The 21,957-nt window shown below is 42.5% G+C and overlaps 1 protein-coding gene across 2 annotated transcripts in view; it reads left to right on the forward strand.

Annotated features, from left to right (window-relative positions):
- PPM1A (protein phosphatase, Mg2+/Mn2+ dependent 1A) overlaps window positions 1-21,957 on the forward strand; it is a 376,177-nt gene that overhangs the window by 132,119 nt on the left and 222,101 nt on the right. For both annotated transcript variants that reach the window (XM_085626169.1, XM_085626170.1), the window contains exon 3: window positions 947-1,064. In XM_085626169.1, coding sequence (XP_085482295.1) covers window positions 947-1,064 — 118 coding nt within the window. The remainder of the gene's footprint in view (window positions 1-946; window positions 1,065-21,957) is intronic.

The following is a 21,957-nucleotide window of genomic DNA, read 5'->3' on the forward strand; positions in this document are numbered from 1 at the left end:
ATGTCGCCTGTGTCAATATCACACAGAATTAGCAGAGCATGGCATCTGTTGTTGTCCAGCCTTGGTAAGCCAGAGGCGTAAATACTTAAGGACAATGTTGAACCAAAATAAAGTTAGAACATGCAAGGAGGCATTAACGTACATCTATACTACGACAGTACCAATGGAGCTTGCACGTACCGGAAAGTTCTTTGCCGTTGCTGGAAAGACTTCATGTCAAACTCAATAAACAAAAAATAACAGCCTAATGATCAATCTACATGCCGGCTGTTTTGTACTAAGTCCAATGGTTAAGATCATTGCTATTTTCGCTGAGCAATAATATCACTGCACGTTATGGCCATTAGTGATCTTGCACTAAGCCCAAACAGCTAAGATGAACTAATATTAGGGCATTGACTGACCAACAGATGTATATGTTATTAGATGTTTCTTCTTTTAAATACAACCTTATTTTAGATGCCATTTTACTAATCAATTGTTTTAATTATGAAAGTAACATGCATTGATTTTAGGTAATCATACAATAAAGTATTCTTCTATTCCCACTCCTCCAACGTTTCACCACGTTATCGTGCCACAAAAGCACACTTTGCTCCTTGTGGTTCAGAGGAAGGACCCAGAAGGGGAGCCTGCATCGTAGCTCAGAAGGGAGACATTATCCCAGGAGCCCGGTTGGCATGGGCACTGTCAGTCTCCTCTTATCTGATCTCTTCCTCAATACCAATATATATCCTCTTCAACAACGCAGTGTTTTCTTAAAGAAACACAAATTATTATTGGAAACAAAAATCATAGCTTTGTCGAACGTTTTATATTCACGTGCTTTACGTGGGGGGGGGGGGGGTCTGTGGTACGTACATTGTTTAATTGTGTTAAATAGAAGCCAGTTTTATGTGTTAAAAAACAAGTTTCATGGTCTTTAAAACGATGTGTTCTTTCACAGGGTAGCAGAGACAACATGAGCGTCATACTGATATGTTTTCCGAGTGCACCGAAAGTATTGCCTGATGCCGTGAAGCGAGAGACTGAATTGGACAAGTACCTGGAAAGCCGAGTAGAAGGTGGATCATTTATACCAAAATAAGCAACGTTATTAAAAAAAAAAAATGCTTTTGCATGCTGTTATTACTTTAAGTAGCTTAAACATATAAAAATGTCATGCTCTGCATTCGTGGGCAAACTACGACCATAAAGTTAAGGTGCAGCAATTGTAATTAATATAAAATATGTTTAAAATAGAAATTATCAAATAAATACAACACAAAAAGCAACAGAGAAGCTTATTCGTTTTGTCAGACTTTCAATTTGAGAACAGAGCATTAGCCTGTCCAAACTTTGATCATCATATAAAACCAACATTACTTAGGTCACTGAATTGCAGAAATGGTTTGAAGCCAGCAATCTAATAGTGTTTGAATTAAGGTCTAGTCAGTTATTCTTTTCAAGAAGTTTGTGTTTGGAAAGATCCCACTCTGAACATAAGTGGTAAGTACCCTTACTTATTTTTCTTTTCTAATTAAAAAACACAACCATGTTTATTATTAACATCTCTTCTTTGGCACTGCAGAGCCACAGGATTTGGGCTAACTGGCCAAGGCACGTATCAGTTTGCACCACCTGTATTTAGTATAGAATGTTTTAAAGAGAAATGGTTGTCTTGCATTAAGTGTATGTGCAAGTAAAATTGTACTCCTTTTTAGATTGAGCTTTTACCACAGGTTGTTTCTCCATCTTCTGTAAATAAAATGAGTTTTTGGGGAAAATTGTCCTGATCTAGGATATCTGTTTAGAGCTTTACATTTAAAGGAAGAAGTAAAAATATTTGACTGAGTGATCTCAGTCATGTAACATACTCTTTGTTGGAGCTTAAGTAGTACATACATTGGGGGGGGGGGGGGGGGGGGTGTGTGTGTGTGTGTGTGTGTGTGTGTGTGTGTGTGTGTGTGTGTGTGTGTGTGTGTGTGTGTGTGTAAATAGATAGACCCGTTACCATTTTAGATATGTAGCTGATACATTTCAGTGTTTAACAAACGTGTGCAATTTTGTAACCAAAATTTTAACAAGTATTGCACACTTTAAAGTTGCAAGCCAAAACACCTTCTTTCCAAATAAAAGTTCAAAACCTGTTATGTCCATGATGTTTTGTAAAGAGCTCCACTTTGCAGGGTCAGTAAATGTTTTGACAAGTCTTCAAGATTTATCTGGGGTGTATTTTTTTATTCATAAAAACACTTTTTTGTCTGGACGGAAGTAGCAGCTGTATTTGAAAAGAGAAAATATATGCTGCCTGGTCCATGTATAATTTTAATGGAAAAATTGGTTTGGCAACTTTTAGGAAGTAGGACATGGCTTGTTCTTTCGTCTAAATAAAACGGCCAAACAGTTTGTAGTTCTTGATCTACCTAGTAAAGTATTATGGGAAGACTATATGACATTATTTTATACAAATGTATTTCAACACCGATTCATTGTTCTGTACAAAGTTTCTTTTCACCAATTAACATTTAATTCTAGGAAATATTATTTAATATCACCCATGTGCTCTCTTTTAAGGAGGTCTTTTAAGTTGATTTATTTTATAATATTAATGTGGTTGCCCTTCTCATTATTTACTTCTGGTAACACAGCAACGAACCAGACATTCATTTAATGTGTTCTAATGGCTAAAAGGCGTCCAACTCCCAGGTCCTTTTTTCCCTTGGAAGAGAGGGGTTTTCTCTAAATGTCATATTTTGTGATGGATGGCTGTTGTTTGATGTGGTAATCTGAACTGATGGATAATGTATGGTTAGCTCTTTCCCCATACTGCATTTTTTATAATTTCCTAATAAATATATTCGCAGCGCTAGAGTTTATTTCCCTATTGTTGAGCCTTTTGTTTCGCCTCTGGCAGTAGCAACAGAAATACCTCAAATTATTGATTTTTCTTGGGTATCCTAATATTGTGGCTATTGTCTGCATTGCACTAGCCACCTTAAAGAGATTTGTCGGTCTCCAAAGTTCTTGCAGTTAATATAAGACATTTTTGGATTAATTGTAACTAAAAGAAAATGTTCAACGTGTTTTTACGAGTATATTACTCTGCTCAGACTATTCCACAAAGTAACTGTTTTTTTTAACCTGTAGTGTTGATTTCAACCATCTCTTAAACTACCAGCTTGAATATTTTTGTTTTCCTCCAGCCTGTTTGATACCATTTTTAAATGATACAATACATACTTTGGTACCTACGGACTCTGGTATTCTGTACTCTTTTATTGCTAAAGTAACTCTAGTAATTTTCTTTTCAGAAACGAAAAGTAAACTTGCCGACCTTGGCATTATTTTTTCTGCATTTGTTTAATAGCAGCGGAATTTTGTTTTACGGTAACAAAATGTGGTCCTGTTGTCGGTATGCATTTCACGATGACCTTGACTGGTTAATTAGTTTATTCTACCCATAGCAGCCACATCCGCTGACCGTCAGTGTTTGTAGTATGGTCTTAGTTTCTGGTGTTAAAAAAGACATTAGCAGAGGACTAATGCAAAAAAGGTAGGAGCATGGCAAAACACCTAAGGAGTAGGCGTATGGGAGAAATGGGGAGGAGGAGGAGAGGAAAGTGGAAAGGGATGATTGGCGATTTGGAAGGGAAAATAAAAGAGGAGGTGCATGCAGATGATTGTGGGAAATAGTGATAAATGACATAATAAATTAGTGCAGAAAATAGATCTTTTAGCGTTGGATCCTTTCTGATTCATATGCTAATTGAATATTCCTCCACGTCAGGCAGAAAATCCTCTGATTAAAAAAGCATTGAGCTCAAAGGAAAAATTACATAAAGAAACTTTACCAGTTAGTTGAGCTCATTTCTGCCCTCACCCTCCTGCTGCGTTGGTATCCATTCTTTAAATATCACCTTTATTAGAATCTGCATTAACCAAGATCTTTTAACTTTACTAAAATTATATGTACAATATATTTACTTATAGGAGCTTTCACCCAGTCGCCTTCATCCATTTGTCTGTTATCCTTCACAGTTTTTATCCGTCCATTACAGCATGCGGCAGTGGGCCATCCCTCTTGCACGATTGGCTAACTTCACTGTGAGTGACAGCATTCTGTTCTTTTACAAAGGGCATATCCACACACAAATTAGTTCCTTCAGTGCGGGATCTACTTTTGCCATATGTGCTTTTTTGAGACTCAAAACATATTTTTGCTTTAAGCCAGTGTGTGTTTTTTAGGACAAATAGCTTCCCCATCAATGAAGGTTTGTGGGGAAAATACAAATAAAGCAAGCATGAGCAAAGTCAAAGGGTTCGCTGCATATACCAGACCTATTGGCTTTGCCAGTGTTTGCTCAGATTCTTATGGTACTTACTACTACTTGAAAGCTGATGATGAGTTTTGCACTTTTAGACCACTTTATCTAAGCTAAATGGCTATCTTGTCTGCATGTTTGAATCTGGGGTTAACACCAAGTGCTCTCTCTTTTAGAATTGTTTGTCTTTAAATTGAAGCTAAAAAGATGAGTTTTTTTTAAGCAGTGTTGAGATTGAGGATGGCTCACTTTAGGAGTGTGTTCTACCTCTGTCCAGACAATCATGTGAAATATGTAAGTGCTTTTGCTCAAAAGCATTTTAAGAAAGCACCATGAGGGTGATGTGTTTTAAATCCGAACAGGGATCTGAGAAATTGATGAAATGGCCCAAAGTGGCATTGGGGACTATGCTCTCATATGCAATTCTTGATCCCAAAACCCACCAGGGAAGTGATACTGAGAAACCAAGGCAGAATTGTCCTTTAAGCTCAGGATTTCCCAAATGTTACCAGTCTGCTACCCAGAGGAATCCTGTGAGCCTACTCCTGTTATGCTGCCCGTGATGCACCCTTACATGTCCGCTTCAGGGACTCCATCGTGTCAAAGCTGCTGAGCTTCTGGCCTCATCAGAGAAGAGGAAATTCTCAATGAAAATTGTGACGCCTGAGCCTCCACTGCTGCAAATCCATCCTAAACTTACACTCCAACACAGCAGTAAGTTCTGACCTCTTCATCACTATCCTTGATGTTGGCCGACATGGCTTCTCAACTGTTATACATGCAGAAAGACAGTAAATTAGCGCAAAGTGCAGGACAAGAGCCTGAAAGATTTGGGAAAGAAAGATGCTAAGGTGAAAAAAGGAATAAAAATGTGCCGACAGGACAGCAGCTGGAATTAGAGGACAAAGCATGTGACAGTGTGTGAGACCGCTACATTAGTTATCAAAAGTATCCAAGGATTTTAGAGAAAATTGTTACTGAAAGATGTGGATGGAGAATACGGAGATGAAGCTCCTGAACCTCAAGAGACCCGGCATGCATAGACTCCACAACGCTGGATGTTTATATTTTGGGGAAACCCCAGACAGGCCTTTCCACGATGACTGTGGGGAATAGAAGTATTAGGAATACCCTTATCTCACCTGATATGCTTGAAATAAGGAAGAGTCCTAGGAGGATCTGCTTTCTCAAAAGGTCCTGGGCCAGTGGGCACAGAGTATGCCCCTACCCCAGAGGACATCTTTGTTCTCACTCAAAGCCGTTTCGTCATCTGAAGATTCAATTCTTTTTATGGCAATGATTGACTGAGTATTATGGAAGTTCTCTTTCATGATATTTAATTCTTCATTCTGTTTTTAGCTGTTTAATGCCTTTCTAAAATGTAGAAGGTCAAAACATTGACTCTTCGACTAAATAGCAAACAAATTGGCTGTGCCATGTTCAAGTAGAATCTGCCAAATAATTACTACAGAATTTTGTTCCATTCAAGTTAAAACTTCAAAAAATGGACAATCTTGAAAGGAAATGAATTTATTTGGATGGATGATGATATCATATTGTGTCGCTGAAATATTTTTCTTTCCTGTTTCTAGTGAAAATCTATATTATATGATGTCTGAGAGGCGATCATTCTGCAGATTAGGACTTGCAACACCTTGTTTGTGCACAACCAACAGGCTTGATAGTTTACAATGTTGTCACAATGCAAGCCTGATGACCTAACGCCCCTAAGTAAGTACTTCATGCTCAAAATTCCAACTTAGCCTCTATTCTGAGATTTAAAAGGGTTAGACAAGGAGGTTGTTCTTTTGTTTATCTCGGCCCTAAATTATGGAGTAATGGAACAGTCTAATTGCACTTATGCAACTCATACTCTCTGTTCTGGAAATCTATTAAGACCTGGCTATTTTGAATTCTCAAATTGCCACTGATCCATGCTCCGCTAGTGCTGGGAAGCCCCAGCAGGGTAGCCATGCACTCTACTAATCTGGTGTGATTGATCGATCTCCGTTTATTCAGTAGGCTTACTTCCATTGGAAAATATTCAGATGTGCTTCCTCAACTTAGTGAATGTGGCCCACCCATATAAGTAATTGCCAACTTGATCATAATATGACAGATCCTTGTACCAAATTAGATAAAATAGAGCATATACCCTCTATAATGAAAATCACTGAGAATCTGAGTTGCCACTGAAGCAGTAGTCTTGGTTTCGGCCTCCAATAAGAAGTGTACAACACTCACAATTATTGGTAAAACCTGGATGAAAAATAGAGTTGTGCTTCTTCTTTAAAGGCACCAAACACTTCTTACTGGAACATCTTCCTGCTCCCATATGCACCAGAATTCAAAACATTATCAATTTCATTGATCTTTTCAACTCCTGCCCACCATTTTGTTCTTTTGAGTTAAATAAACTGAAATCACTGGAATTCAGCTTTCAGAATTGGCTCTAGGCTCTTTAGCTAGTCCAGCAGAGAACATATTGCTAATAGTTAAGATGTTTTGTAAGGGAGGGAAATCACTGCGATTTTCCTACCATTCTCCCAAACTTAATGGGTTTTGTCCATTGTACGGCTCTTTAAATCCTGTTATTTTCAGAAAGTTAATCTAATCATGAAGCTGTACAGGGGGCTAGTTTTTAGGTCGAGCCTAGCGCAGCACGCATGCGTTGCTCTATGGGAGGCTTCTTGTGAGCACTCCGTTTGGGGCTGACTCCTCCCACACATTGCATTGGCCTTTGCGTGTGTCTTTCAATAATGAAAGCACGCAAATGGCCAAAGTCGGGTGCATGTCCCACCTCCTTTCCAATGTTCACTTCCATGGTGTTCTGCTCTCAGGAGCGAGCAACTGCGCGCAGGTTGGCAGCTGCATTCCTCGTCGTGGATCAGGTTACTAATTGAACAGAACGCGCCCCCATGCTTTTTTTCAAATGCTTGTTTCTTTTGCCTTGGTTGTGTTCTCGGATTGTTGTGTTCTTCGGCTGTTTGAGCCAAACACGCTTATCCGATGGTATTTTTAACTTTTAAACCCAGTTTGCCAAAATATTTTTAAGTTAACTTGTAAATATAGCGCAAACTCGACCCGAAGGCTATTGGAGCACTGAGTTGCGTTCCACATGGACTTGTTCATTTTGTTAGGCAGGGGAGAATAAGTGATTTGCCCATTCACACTCCTATCTGCCTTGGAAGTATGAAAGGTGCGGTCAGGTTGACTGGTTTAGAATCGCACAGATTTCTTGGATGGGTGGAACTGGCTGAGAGATGATTACTGTGTTAGACCAGCCCAGCGCGGACACAAATTCTTTTTACCTTAACAGTTACAGAAGGGGTCTGTTTTTGCAGCTGAACTCGCACCTCAGGCAGGCAGCAGTGCATTTCTTCTGAAGCCCTTCACATGCTGAAGCTTGCACGCTCGTCTTTAGCGGGGAAGGGGGGGTGCGCTAAAGTGAACTTTTACTTGGGGTCCTATAACCGTTTCCGACCAGGGTGTGCCTGCTACTGCAGGAGAAAGTACAAGTCTAGCCCTGAGCCTACTCACTGCAGCGGTAGGGGTGCTCCTTCGGGCGGCTGCTCACTTTCTACTGGGTTTGCTTTAATCCTCGAGAGGGTGGGGCGTGGACAACTAATCCCTATTTTGTTACTGTAGGGTAATTTGTGACAAACGAGATTTATTTTCAACAGCTAAAACTGCGAATAATATAATAGCATAGTGTCTATTTGTAAAGCGAACCTTTGCCCTCACCCCTAGGTATCGTGGTGCTGGTATGACAAACATTTATTGGTACCCAACTAAGTGGTACTGATTTTATCGACCTCGTAAGGATGAAAGACTCAGTCGATCTGGCTTCATTGGAACCTGTGACAATGTGGCGTGCAGGGTGGCAGCTGCATTCCTCGCCGTGGATCAGGTTACTAATTGAACAGAACGCGCCGCCTTGCTTTTTTTCAAATGCTTGTTTCATTTGCCCTGGTTGTGTTCTCGGATTGTTGTGTTCTTTGGCTGTTTGAACCAAACACGCTTATCCAATGGTATTTTTAAATTTAAACACAGTTTGCCAAGATATTTTTTTAAGTTAACTTGTAAATATAGCGCAAACTAAGGCTATCAGAGCACTGAGTTGCGTTCCACACGGACTCGTTCATTTTGTTAGGCAGGGGAGAAGTGATTTGCCCAGAATCACAGGATTTTGAGGATTTATTTATATTTATGCATTTGTGCGGTTCTGCAGGAACCTGAGAAGTGCATTTAACTCCAGTCATCCAACTACTTATGTGAAAGGAGTGTGTGCTGCTGTTGGTATTTCTTCTTCACTCTCCAACTTTCTGCTGTCTGGACTCGCAACAGAAAGGATTACACTGCAGCAGGTATTTTTATGGGCCCTGAGGGTGGCCTTTGCTTGTCTCTACCTGGTGTGCGTGCAGCACTGGCGCAGTCTAGTTGTATATTAACAGCTTATATAAAGTTCAACAATAGACTCAACTTAGTTTGGATCTTGACAAACAGTTTTGAGTACCATGCCCATTCACACTCTTCTCCTCCTTGGAAGGATGAAAGGTGCGGTTAGAGTGACTGGTTTAGAATCGCACATATTTCTTGGATGGGCGGAGTTGCCAGAGAGATGATTCCTGTTTCAGATAAGCGCGGACATAAATCTCTTTTTACCTTAACATGGGTTACACAAAGGGCCCGTTTTTGCAGCTTAAACCGCACCTCACGCAGGCAGCAGTGCATTTCTTCTGGACCCTTCACACGCTGAAGCTTGCACGCCTGCTCTTCGGGGTATGTGTGTGTGCACTAAAGTGTTTTTCTACTTGGGTTCCTCTAACAGTTTCCGACCAGGGTGTGCCTTCTTGCTCTACAACATACCTTGAAAACATTTCCAATACCTCTCGCTAAACACTTATAACGTCCCAAAGCCGAGACCTGTTGGCTATGCCAATGCGTGTTTCCTTGAAATGTCTGGTACCTATAGTTCAAACATCTAAATGGCTTACTAAGGCAATGATTTTTGTTACTCTTTACAATACCAATCTAGTCCTGACATTCAGTGGCATCTGCAGGTGGCTAGCTGTCATTTTAACATAGCTCTTGAGAGAGAAATTAACTAAGGATTATCAGCTTCCACTGTCAATGGAGCAGCTAATTACTTGACTGTCCATAGGGGGCTCAGGAACTTCGTCAAGGGGTTGGAAAGCGCTGTGCAAATACTACAAAACAATGACGGCAGATTAATGGCTAGAAAGTAATGCCAGATTCATCCTTATGGAAAAACAAAAGGAGGATGCTGTTCCTATTTGGGAAATTAGGGAGAAGGAAAACTGAGGGAAGGGGGCTTTTGTTTGGGGAAAGAAGGAGTAAACGGGTAACAGTAAGGAGGTTACAACCAGGTGCTAGATAGAGAAAATGCATAGTTGCAATGGGATAGCTTCAATAAGGAGCAAGTGCCCTCACACACCCAAAGGGTGTCATACTTCATCATTGGGCAGCTCCTCATTGGGCCGGTGCTGCAATACCCAATGGGCCCCGCAAGGGGGCTCTTTGCCAGAGGTCTTCTCTGGTTGCCGTTGTGAAGCTAAGAGCTATTGGAGGGGGCTTATGTGTAGTGAGTAGAGGTGTGATAGAGTGAGTGTGATTTAAAAATGGCTACAAGGATCTCCCAAGGGTAGTTTATTCACTGGGTACTTGTGCCACGAGTAAAAACACTAACTGGTAAGTTGTGGACTGGAGAGGGGGAATTATACCCGCTTCAGTTCAAAGGAATGTGTAAAGTGTGTGCAGGGGGAAGACATGTTTCATGCCCTATACTGTCCAAGTGGATCTAGGCATTCCATCAGGACCTAAATATCATCTTCTACTCATAAGGGACGGCTTTGACTATGTGAAACTAAAAAAGGAAGTCGCGTCCCCTAAAGTCTGGACTCGAACTGTAGTCCTGGTAAGTGGTGAAAGCAAGAGGTTAAGATATGTGCCATCTGGGAAAAGGCACCTCTGTAGAGTAATTGATTTTCCCCAACCTTGTCAGGCCAGGGTACTCGCTAATTTAACGATTGAGAGAAACTGCGTCTGGGAGTCACGGTTGGGGAAAATCATCTCTACCATATTGTGAGTTGTTTTTAGGGAAGTTTGTTTCAATTTCTGGACTAGGAGCATTTTTTATTCTGACTAGCAACTGTCACAATGACTGACAAGGAAGAAAGATCTATGTTTAAAACCGGATTATCTTGTGGCAGGAAGAAAATGTACACTACTGATTCACAAGGACAGCTTATTTATTGTCGTTATCCCAAACATAAGTCAGCGAATTGCAAGATCTGTAAGTCTTTCCCTACTAAGACTCTTCAAAGTCAGACAATGGAGGTTATTATTATTTCGGACGAGTAAAGAGAATTTTCTGCCTTCGAAAGGAGATGCTAGTCTTCGGGAGTAGATTCTGTGAAGTCCCCCCCCCCCCCCCCCCCCGCACTTCCATGAAGACAGTGCACAAGAGGCTTTTACAGTTTTACAGACCATGATCTGTTTGGTACAGTGCTTACGGCCACTTCCTCTATTGACAAACCATAGTCTTAAGCACTACACAGACTCACTGTGGCAAAAAGACCGTTGATGCGATATAGTCTACGAGCATTCAGTATATACCAACAGCATCCGGTGTGCTTTTGACGAGGGGGCCGTCGACCATACCATCAATGACGTTGACCATACAGCCAACTGCATCACTGTTTGGAACCATGCGTCCATGAAAAAACATTTGCGGAAACGTTTTTTCAACTTTGAGGCTCCAGTACAATTATTGCAGTCTGGCCTGGAAGAGGAGGTTTTGCAACGTGAATCTTTACTGGGTTCACATGCTGTGCATTATTCCGCCATCTTATGGATGGTCCGGAATTGTTGTATTTTGACCCTTTTTTTTGTTTGTTTTTTTGGGTGGTTGTCGACGTACCTCCATTTGGTGTCCCCCTTGTGACGTTGCTGCTCTTCCTCCAGAAGTTCACATTTGGTCGCCATCTTCAGCTTGTTTTTCCATTTTTGGGTCTGGATCGATACAGAAGGAGCTCCAAGTTCTGGAGGCAAGAATCTGCAAAAAATCCCAGAGAAATATCAGGCGAATCGACAGGACATCATATCATGGTACCAGAGAGCATCGAGAGGGGAAGGGACTTCTTCATCAACCGTAGAACAATGCGCGTGCAGGGGGCTCCCTGTGCGTGCTGATGGAATGACACAGTACCAGAACTGCCATCACAAGTTCACCCAGAAGGACCAGCATTTAGTCTGCAACCTCTGCCTACCAGTACACCACCTGAGTGAGGACTGCAACGCGTGTTCTGCGTTTACCTAAAGACCCTTAGGGTGAGGGAGAGGCAACGAAGAGCCAAATACCACATGCAGTGCCAAACTGCAGCACTATCGCTACAAGATCTGGGCCTCTCAAGTGAGGAAGAGGACGATGTCGCAGAAGGTTCAGCAGGAGAGACCGAAACTGATGTCCATGTGGGGGAGGTCGAAAAGAAGTCTTCTAGAGAGGTAAGTCGTCCTCGAAAAAACTAGACGAGTCTTGAAAAACAGAATCGAAGGCCCTGAAGGGAGCCTCGGTGTCCAAGCATTTGATGACCGCAGCTGCGTCCCGAGATGAACATAATGTAGGATCCTTCAAAAAGGACTCCGTAGCGTGAAGGACCCTTGAAAGATCCAATACGTCAAAAGACAGTCGGATAAAAGACGCATCAACGTTAAAGCAAGAGAGGGCAAAATATGAAAGGTCTGGCCCGCCATCGGCACCACCCACAAAAGAGCCTTCGACCTCGAAAAGAAAGTTCCGAAGTTCTTGTTGTCCAAATACACGCTTTGGAGATTGAAAGAAAAGGAAGAGGCTCGAAGCTAAGATGGCAAATATTTTACAAAGGAAGACAAGAGTCTGAAACAGTTTAAAATACCAACAACACTTGATGACATATTGGCTCCCTTAACCCCTGAACCTCAGGAGGAACAGGAAGAATAGTTATTTTTCGAGGAAGAACAAACATACATGGGGTCAGAAAGCTCGGAGTTCCAAGAAATACAATGGCAAGACCTCGACACAGATTTCCCAGAAGATTTGGTCGACACCTATTCTTTGAGGCCTTCTCCACCATACTATATTAGGATGTACATTCAAGTCATTAAAAAGGTGGCAGATACATATGGAGTCCAAACCTCAGTCAAGCTCCCTATTAGAAACTCTTCTGCCTTCACAATCTAGAAACCAATTCCTCCCTACGTTACCAAGTGTGCTAGTTATGGGGAAAGAAGCTTTCAAGGAACCTTACACATGCAAAGCAGTCACACATATAGGCGAGAAGTAGTACAAACACTACTCCAAGGACAGTTACATTAAGGGTTCAGTGCCTGCAGACTCCATCATAACATCTACAGCCAGGAAGAGGGCAAATGTGCCAGGAACAACTGGATCCCCCCCCCCACCCGATAAAGAAAGCATGAGAATGGACCTTATGGGCAGAAGGGTCGAGAAGTGCGACAAACCAGTGGCGCATTGCAAATTTGAATGCTCTGCTGAACCGCCATGCATATCAGCACTGGGAGGAGATGGTGGACCTGCTGAAGCACCTACCAGACCAGTACCAAAAAAGGGCGACACATTTGGTAGAAGTGGAAAATAACCTAGCCAATACGTGCTTAAAATCTGCCCTGGATGATGCAGAGACATCAAGCAGGCAAATTATGATTGGTATCATGGAGAGAAGGCATGCATGGCTACGCATCTCAAGATGCTAGCCAGAAGTGCAAAACATCATTTTGAATGCACCATTCAATTAAGAACAGCTCTTTGGAAGTGTGGTAGACAACAGCCTAAACCAATTAAAAACGTCAATGGGGCAGCAAGGTTAATGGGGGCTCCATAGTTCAGAGGTGGCATGGGTAGAGGAACCACCTTCTCAAGAGGACATGCGGGAAGGGGAAATCTACACCCCATGACCTTGCATCAAACTTACCAGAAAACGTATCCTGATGGAAACCAATCGCAGCAGGGACGACAACAAAGTTGGCGGAACCAGCAGGGAAGGCAGTCCTCATGAGGACGTCCTCGTGGAAGAAGCCAATCGCAAGGGATGGGTGGGGGGTGGTGTAAGCCTCCCCTACAACCAAGTGACTTGACATCAGCACAATACACTCCCAAAAAAGACAATGAAGTGTGCCAACAAGGAAGACAAAACAACTAAATTCAGAAATAAACCAACAGCTACTCCTGCATCCGACACCAGTAGGAGGCAGACTAAAGCACTTCCTTCACAAATGAAAATAAATCACTTTGGACGAATGGATTCTAAACATCATGCAATAGGGTACTGCATGATCAAAACACCTCCAAACAGAGGTCCGAGAAGGAAGGTATATTCAAAGGAAGAAACAACACATTTTCTCAAAGAAGTCGAAGAAATGTTAAAAAAGGAAGCAGTAGAGTTTGCGCCAAACAAGGAAACTACTCAACATATTTCCTAGTTCCAAAGATAGACGGGACACTCCGCCCTATCTTGGATCTGAGGCTTCTGAACAGATTTATAAAAACGCAAAAGATCAAGATGACAACCCTGCAAGAGGTAATACCACAACTACAAAAAGGGGGCTACAATAGATCTAATGGACGCCTACTTGCACATTCCCATGAACGCAAAACATTCTTAAGGTTTGTGGTCAACAAGACACACTACCAATTCAAGGTGCTGACCTTCGGTATAAAATCGGCACCAAGAGTATTCACAAAGTGCTTAGCAGCAGTGGCCGCATACCTCAGAAGACATATGTACGCTTACTTAGGTGACTGGTTAGTAAGGACAAACTCATACAAAACCTGCAAAAAACATATGCAACATGTGAGGGACACTACACCAGCTGGGATCCATCCACTGGGAAAAGTCATCCCCAGAACAGGAAAAAATGTTCTTGGGGGCACAAATAGATTCAATCCAAGGGAAAAGTTTTTCCCATTGAAGAGATCAGCAGCACTGCTGAAGGAAGCACGGCTATGCCAGAAGGGGCAGATTCTGACAGCGAGGACAGTGGGGAAGCTGCTAGGAATAATGGCTACCTGCATCCACTTGATACCAAACCTACGACTATACATGCGACCATTCCACAAATTGCTTCAGGTATAATGGCCACAAGCAACAGGGAGTTGAGAAAATCTAGTGGTTGTCACGCAGATGACACAGGAAGAGATAGCATGGTGAAACAGAGCAGACATAACACAGGGAAGACCTTTTACACAACCAACTCCAACTGTAACCGTAACAGATGCCTCCCAGATAGAATGGGGAGCACACATGAGCAACCTCAAAGTTAGGGGAATGTGGAAGGCACATCAACATCCTCGAATTAAAAACGTTGTTGCTAGCCTTGAAAGCCTTTCAGAAAGAGATCTGAGGGAAAACATTACTAATACAAACAACACAACCACCATGTTTTACATAAACAAACAGGGTGGAACACAATCAACATTAGCTCAACAACTGTGGAAATCGGCAATTCCACAGGAAATCAACGTTGTTTCAATGCACCTACCGGGGAAAGACAGACTAAGCAGGCTAGCCTCATGGTCTCATAAAGGGGAACTGAATCAGTCAGAACTCGGGAGCATTTTTCAAAAATAGGGAACTCCAGAGATCGTTCTCTTTGCCACACCCTAGAACGCAAAATCCCAATGCTTCGCCTCCAGGCAACACTACCAACACTCCATAGGGAATGCACTATGGATAGACTGGTCAGGGATATTAGCATATGCTTTTCCCCCAATACCACTAATTCACAAGGTGATCAGCAAGTGCAGAACCAGCAGCATGAAGATGATACTAATTGCCCCACAATGGGCAAGACAAACCTGGTTGTCGAAAATAATAGAAATATCGCAGGGGACAATTCACAAATTGCCAAAAAGACCAGATTTGTTAACAATGCAAGAGGGAAGGGTGCTTCACCCAGAACCAGAGGCCTTATGCCTGGCAGCATGGCTTCTGAGGACTTTAACTTTGGGCTCTTAAAATTACCAGAGAACGCAATGGCAATCCTAGGAGAGATTAGAAGGCCTACCACTTGGAAGTGTTATACTGCAAAAAGGAAACTATACTCACTCTGGTGTCTTAAGAAAGGGCTTCTCAAAAAGAACACAAAGGATACAACTGTGCCAATGTACTTAACACATCTACTGGATTGTAAGCTAACCTATGCATCACTGAAGGTTCACCTAGTAGCAGAATTAGCATACACAAGGAGCTACATATGAATACATATGAAGAAGTTTCTTCCCTTCACCAGTGGTCAAGAGGTTCCTAGAGTGAGCAAATATTACCCCCCCCCCCCCCCACCACCACCACCACCACCAGAAGTGTACCTGCACCCATTTGGAATTTATATATGGTACTATCTCAACTAATGAAGGCACCATTTGAACCATTACACAAGGCTATGCTACAAATGCTCACGCTAACAACAGCCTTTTTGGCAGCGATAACATCACTACGCAGAGTTAGTTAGTTACAAGCACTAAAGTTACAGGAAGCCTTTTTTCAAATACATCACAACAAAATTGTCATGAAAATTGATCCCCAATTCATGCCAAATGTGATCGCACATTTTCATATAAATCAAGCCATACAGATGCCAAGTTTCTTCCAGAAACCAAAGACACATGCAGAATAGACGTTCCACACCCTAGACGCGCTAGATACTAGAAGGGCCATAATGTATCACATTGAAAGAACAAAGTAATACAGGAAAACTAAATAACTCTATCGTTTGCAAACAATTTTCAAGGGAGATCAGTAACCAAGAACACAGTTGCAAGATGGATAGCACAAACAATGCAATTGTGCCACAAAGAAGCAGGAGAGACATTACTAAGGGCTCCAGGGGCGCATTCAGCAAGGAAGAAAGAGGCTACTATCACCTTTATAGCAAACACACCACTTCAAGCCATTTGTATGGCAGCAACATGGTCTTCATTGCACATGTTCTCAAAACACTACTGTGTGGACATTCAGATGGACAAAAAAGCCCTTGTGTAGGACAAAGGGTCCTACAACATCTATTCTCAAACCAACGCTCATCTTCAACCCAGCCGCTACTATAGTAACAAACCGCTAAAAAATCGATGCACAGTATTTAAATCCAGACAAGATTTACGCTGCAAAACATATAGTTTCTTACCTGGTCGGTATAGTTTTGCAGCTTGCAGAATGTTCTGGATTCACAAGCAAACCTACCCTCCTCCACCAATCAAGATGAAAAAAAGGGGGGAACAGAGGCAAAAATCTGGCGATCAAAGGCGGGAGCTTCCTGAGGAAGCGCAGCTACATCACAAGGGGGCACCAAATGGAGGTACGTCGACGCCCACCAATAGAAAACAAGCATTTGCAATGCAACAGGTCTCGCATTTATGTGAGTTTGAGCTATTGGCATTGTGAATAACAATGCCTTTTATTTATGTTTTGGTTTTTGAAACCTAAATAAAACACATTGTCATTTACAATGCCAATAGCTTAAACTCGCGTAAATGCGAGACCTATTGCATTGCAAATGCTTGTTTGTATATTGCTTGTCTCTGTGACTCAATAATATTGAAGCATAAGAAGGGTTAAATGGTAAATAGCGCCATATAACTAAGACATTACACTGTATGAAGCGTGCCAGTTGCCAACCATTAATGATAAAAGTAGAAAATGGCTATCCAACAGTAAACAGTGGCGAGTGGATAAGACAGGACACCATTCGTGGCAAGCTCCAAACACATTAAAGTCTGCTCCTTTTGTAAGTGAACATGATCCTTTCCTATACTGCACAATTGTGTACTTCAGTTGCACTCCGAAAGGCACCCTTTGGAAATGTACCTAGTGTTTTGTTGCGCTTGGTTTCAAATCCATAGGTTACTTCCTGTCTCTTTACTGGAATGTTCTGCTATACCTGCCGTTTTTTTGCTGCCTGAAAAGGGAGTAAAACATTACGACAGACCACAAACTTGCCGCTGCTTCCCACAACCACAATCATTCATTTCCTATCGTCCATGTGTAATGAGGTGGCTGTGGCAGACCAGTTTTTTTTTCTGTTGGCTGCTTGTGTTGAACTATCTGAGGTGCAGTGGTTATTATTCTTAACCTGAATCTGCAACCGTGTCCGTTGCTACAGATATTGGGGGGGAAAAAAACATTTTAGATTGGATTAAAGTGCGCGCCATATTTGTGTTTCTTTTGTAAACCTAGAGACCAGAATAAAAAAAGCTTGTATATTGAGAAGCCTTTGTACTAATAGGCAAACCTGTTTATGAAAAAAGGAAAATAACTGAAAATTAGGAAGAAATTGCAGCCACTTGGTTGATAGCTTTGCAGGTTTAGCAATCTATGCATGAAGGAAGGTCGGTACAAAAGGCTTTCTTGTCCTGACTAAAATCGGTAACTTTTTTTTTGTTTTGTTTTTCTGTGTCTGCTGACGTCAACGAAAACGACAGATGGCATTTTAATACTTGCTAGAGACAGGAGCCCTTTATTGCAGCTGCCACGTGGCCCATTCATTTGCATTCCCAGAAGTGGTCTTGGCGTTCTATGTACAGGCTGCACTCTACACCTTCAAGAAACCAAGAGTGACACTTTGTAGGATATTGTTACCCGAAGTGCCTCGACAAGGCTGACAGACCAAGTATTTGCCTCACAGCCAACGCATGGATGTCGCATGCAGCCTGCAAATCCTCCCTGATTAAAAAGAAAAAAAAAAGACGTTACACGATATGAAGAAAGTAAAAAAAAAAAACAAGCGGCAGGGGAAGCTTGAAAAAAACAAAGAAGCCTGCGAGTGGTGCACGCGCGCGCCACTGCGAGCCATGGCCTATTGGTGTCTATTACGCGCACCAAGCGCGTAATAGACACCAATAGGCCATGGGCGGAACAATGCGCCCGCCTTTGGCCAATTGCGTGCAGTCTTTTATAAAAATACGCACGCAAAGGCCAATCGCGTAGCACAAAAGGAATCGCACATGCACGAGCGTGTGCGATTCCAGGGTCCATTTCTGAACCCCAGACAAAAGGACTCTCGCCTGTGTGAGCACTGCTGCGCAGTGCAACGCAGGTCGCGAGACCTAAAAAAGTAGGACAAAATACAACAATTCTGGACCCGAACCACTAGATGGCGGAATAATGCACAGCATGTGAATCCAGAAAATTCTTCAAGCTGCAAAGCTACACTGACAGGTAAGATACTATACGTTGTTGATTATCCCTCACTGACAGCCGAATGCAATCAGATGTGAGATATGAAGAGGGCGCAATGGACAGTGACGAGTCCTACAGTGCATGTGTGTGTCAGCAAGTCTGGAAGGACTCAAATGGATTTAAGGCAGAAACCACCTAGATATTATAGAGAGCTAGATGTGGTCCGAGTGCCAGTGACCTTCTTATTAATGTTGCAACAAATGATAATTGTACTTATTAGTTACCGCAGCAACCATCTAATAATCCTAATATGGGGTTACCTGCTGCTCCCACCTCCTGGCTTCTCAGTGTGTTCCTTGGCCAGTATCACCTCCTAGGGAGCCTTCACTGCTTTCTCCTCCACCAATGCCAAGGGGATCCGTCCACGGAGAAGACATGGATGATGTTTACTCTACTGGTTCTACCTATTATGATATAGAAGGAAAGGAAGATTAACTACTACCAGATGGTGGTGAAAGAAATGATAATGGCCAAGATTTTATTATCCCAAGTGGAAACAATGGAGCAATGTACAAGATGCTAAGGATGATATCTCTAAATTAATTTTTTTAATTGAAAGAGCTGCCAAGCTATCAACCTACCAATGACTTCTGTAGTTGAGCCATTTTTAGGTCTCGCCTGACCCAGCGCATGCGCTGGTCTGGCGAGACTGATTGAGAGGGCTCCAAAAAGTTCTACCAGGCCAGCCTAGAGCTACAATGCATGTGCGCGGGCGCCGCGCTTTACCGCGATTACTTTCGGTTTCGCAGTCGCGCCGCCGCTTTGATGTTTGATCGTGATCGCGATCACTTTCGCGGCTGCAGGGCCGCTTTGCATAGCCAATTGGTCTCGCTTTTGGGACCTTATAAGTATTTAGTTATGCAACTGTTACATGGCTAAACACTTATAAGGTCCCAAAGGCGAGACCTATTGGCTATGCCAATGCTTGTTTTTTTATGGCTTTAAAGAGCAACCACGAAAATGTTGAATCCATACCTATTCTTCATTATGTCTGGTCAGAAATTAAAGAAGACATCTGTTATTGTTCCATCTGTGTGACCACATCTGGAGAACAAATACAGAGCCTTGGATTCAGCTCCAGCTTGCCTCATACTTCTTTGCAAATCTGTACAACTGGTTAGTCAAAGCTCCATCAAGAGAAAAAGAAAAAGCTTCCGTGAATGCTTGCATCAGTCGCTTCTGGAGACTAGGTCTCACTTTGAATAGGAAGAAATCATCATTCGTACCCCAGACAAAGATCCAATTTCTAAGAGCAATACTAGACACTCAGTTGGGGCAAGCCTTACCATTGGCAGGGAGTGAGAAAGTTACAGCCTGTCGGGACAATTTCTGAATAGCAATCAATTAAAGTGAGGCAATACAAGTCCCTGATAGGTATGATGGCATCATGTATAGGTATCGTTTTTGCAGAGCTACGTTTGTAAATGCAGGTCTTTCTTTGCTACCAACAATGGAAATGTTATTACTCACCACAGATGAGTCCATGGACGGATGGGTAATCCACCTGCAAGAGCTTTTTGCCAGATGCCTTTGGTCAGATGCAGAGAAAAAGGTCCTTAGCAATGTGTTGGAACAGTGCGTCATAAGACTAGGCTTACAAGCGTTCCTCCCTAGATTGGCAGGTCAGCTGGTCCTAATCAGATCAGGCAACTTAGCACCCATGTTCTACATAGCCATACAGGGAGGGACAAGGTCCAAGATCCTTTCAAAAGAAGCTCAGATGCTGAGTAACTGGGCCATTTCTTACAGGATAGACATTGCAGTGGAACATCTTCTAGGCTGCTATAACGATCAGGTGGATTCGCTCAGCCAGAAAATGACGGATTGTCATGTGTGGGAATTATAGCAAAAACAGGTGCATTACATCTTCAGTCAGACAATTGATCTGTTTGACACTCCGAACAACAAAAAATGTCCATGCTTCCCAAGCCGGTTTTGGCATCCAGGGACAATGGGCAATGCTCTTCTGATCAGTTGGTCCAAGATATTTGCCTTCACCTTTCCTCCTTTTCCCCTGATCTCCAACGTGTTGAAGAAAGCCAACATAGACCATTGCAATTTGATCCTCATTGCTCCGGCATGGCCTCGCCAGTACTGGTACAGAGAACTGCTGCAGCTGGCTGCGCGTCTAGCCAGTCCTTTGAAGGTGCATCCTAGGATATTGTCAAGACATCACGTAGAGATTCTTCACCACTATCCCAAGTCGCTGAATTTGCACGCATGGCACCTGACCACCTAGAATTTGGCCATCTGGATCTCTCACAAGAGTGTAAACAGCATGCGCTCCAGTGAACAATAACACTTGCAACACTTAGTGGAAGCGTTTCTATGTTTGGTACAATACGAATGGTCATCATCGGCTTCAAATGAATCCCTCTCAGATCCTGCCATATTTGCTAAGTTCGGCCAAATGAGGTCTCAAATATTCTTCAGTCTGAGTCCATCTGGCTGCACACTCCAGATTTAGATGGACTAACAATTTGTCTACTCTTTCTCAAAGGGTCATTAAACAATTTATTAAAGGTCTCTTCAGAGGTTTTCTATCATTTCAGCACCCTCCAGGTCTGTGGGAGCTTAATGCAGCCCTCAGCCAGCTGATGTTAACTCCTTTTGAACCGATACCTAGAGCAGACTTAACATTTGTTTCATGGAAGACAGCAGTACTCTTGGCTCTGAAATTCGCTAGGAGGGTGGGAGAGATTCAGGCATCCACCATCAGAGAACCCTTTCTCCGGTTCACTAAGGACAAAGTGATACTCTGTACCGACCTTAAATTCATTCCTAAGGTACCTACTTACTTCCATTTGAATGAGCATTTCATTCTTATATCCTTCTTCCCAATCCATCTTCACCAGCAGAAAGATGATTACATTTCTTAGATTTGCTGAGATGTCTCAATTCTATATAAACAAGACAAGCGACGAACAGCTATTTGTGTTATTTGCTAACCCATGAAAAGTTCTAGCCCTGTCCAAACAGGATAGCTTGTTGGCTGTCAGCCTGTATTGCTTTCTGTCATGCCAAAGCCAGCTGTCCTCTTTAGGGAAGAGTAAAGGCACATTCCACCAGGGGTATGTCTTCAACTGCAGCACTCTAAGCTGAAGTGCCCTTGAAAGACATCTGCAGTGCTCCCGCCTGAAGGAGCAGGCGTACGTTCACGAAGCAGTACTTTTTCTTGACGTCGACGCAGAAGCTCATGCAGCTATTGGACACATTCCTGAGAAACCGGTTTCATTAAAAGTGCCTCTACTTCCTGCTTTCTTCTATTCTATAATGTATACTGCTAGCCATTCCGATTCAAGCATGTGTGTATATATAAAATATCCAATGTTGGAGAAGAAATTAGTTATGTGCTGGTAACTCCAGTTCTCCAACATTTGTATCGTCAGTATATTCACTTA

This window comes from Triturus cristatus, chromosome 9, assembly GCF_964204655.1.
Source record: "Triturus cristatus chromosome 9, aTriCri1.1, whole genome shotgun sequence".
Lineage (NCBI taxonomy): Eukaryota > Metazoa > Chordata > Amphibia > Caudata > Salamandridae > Triturus > Triturus cristatus.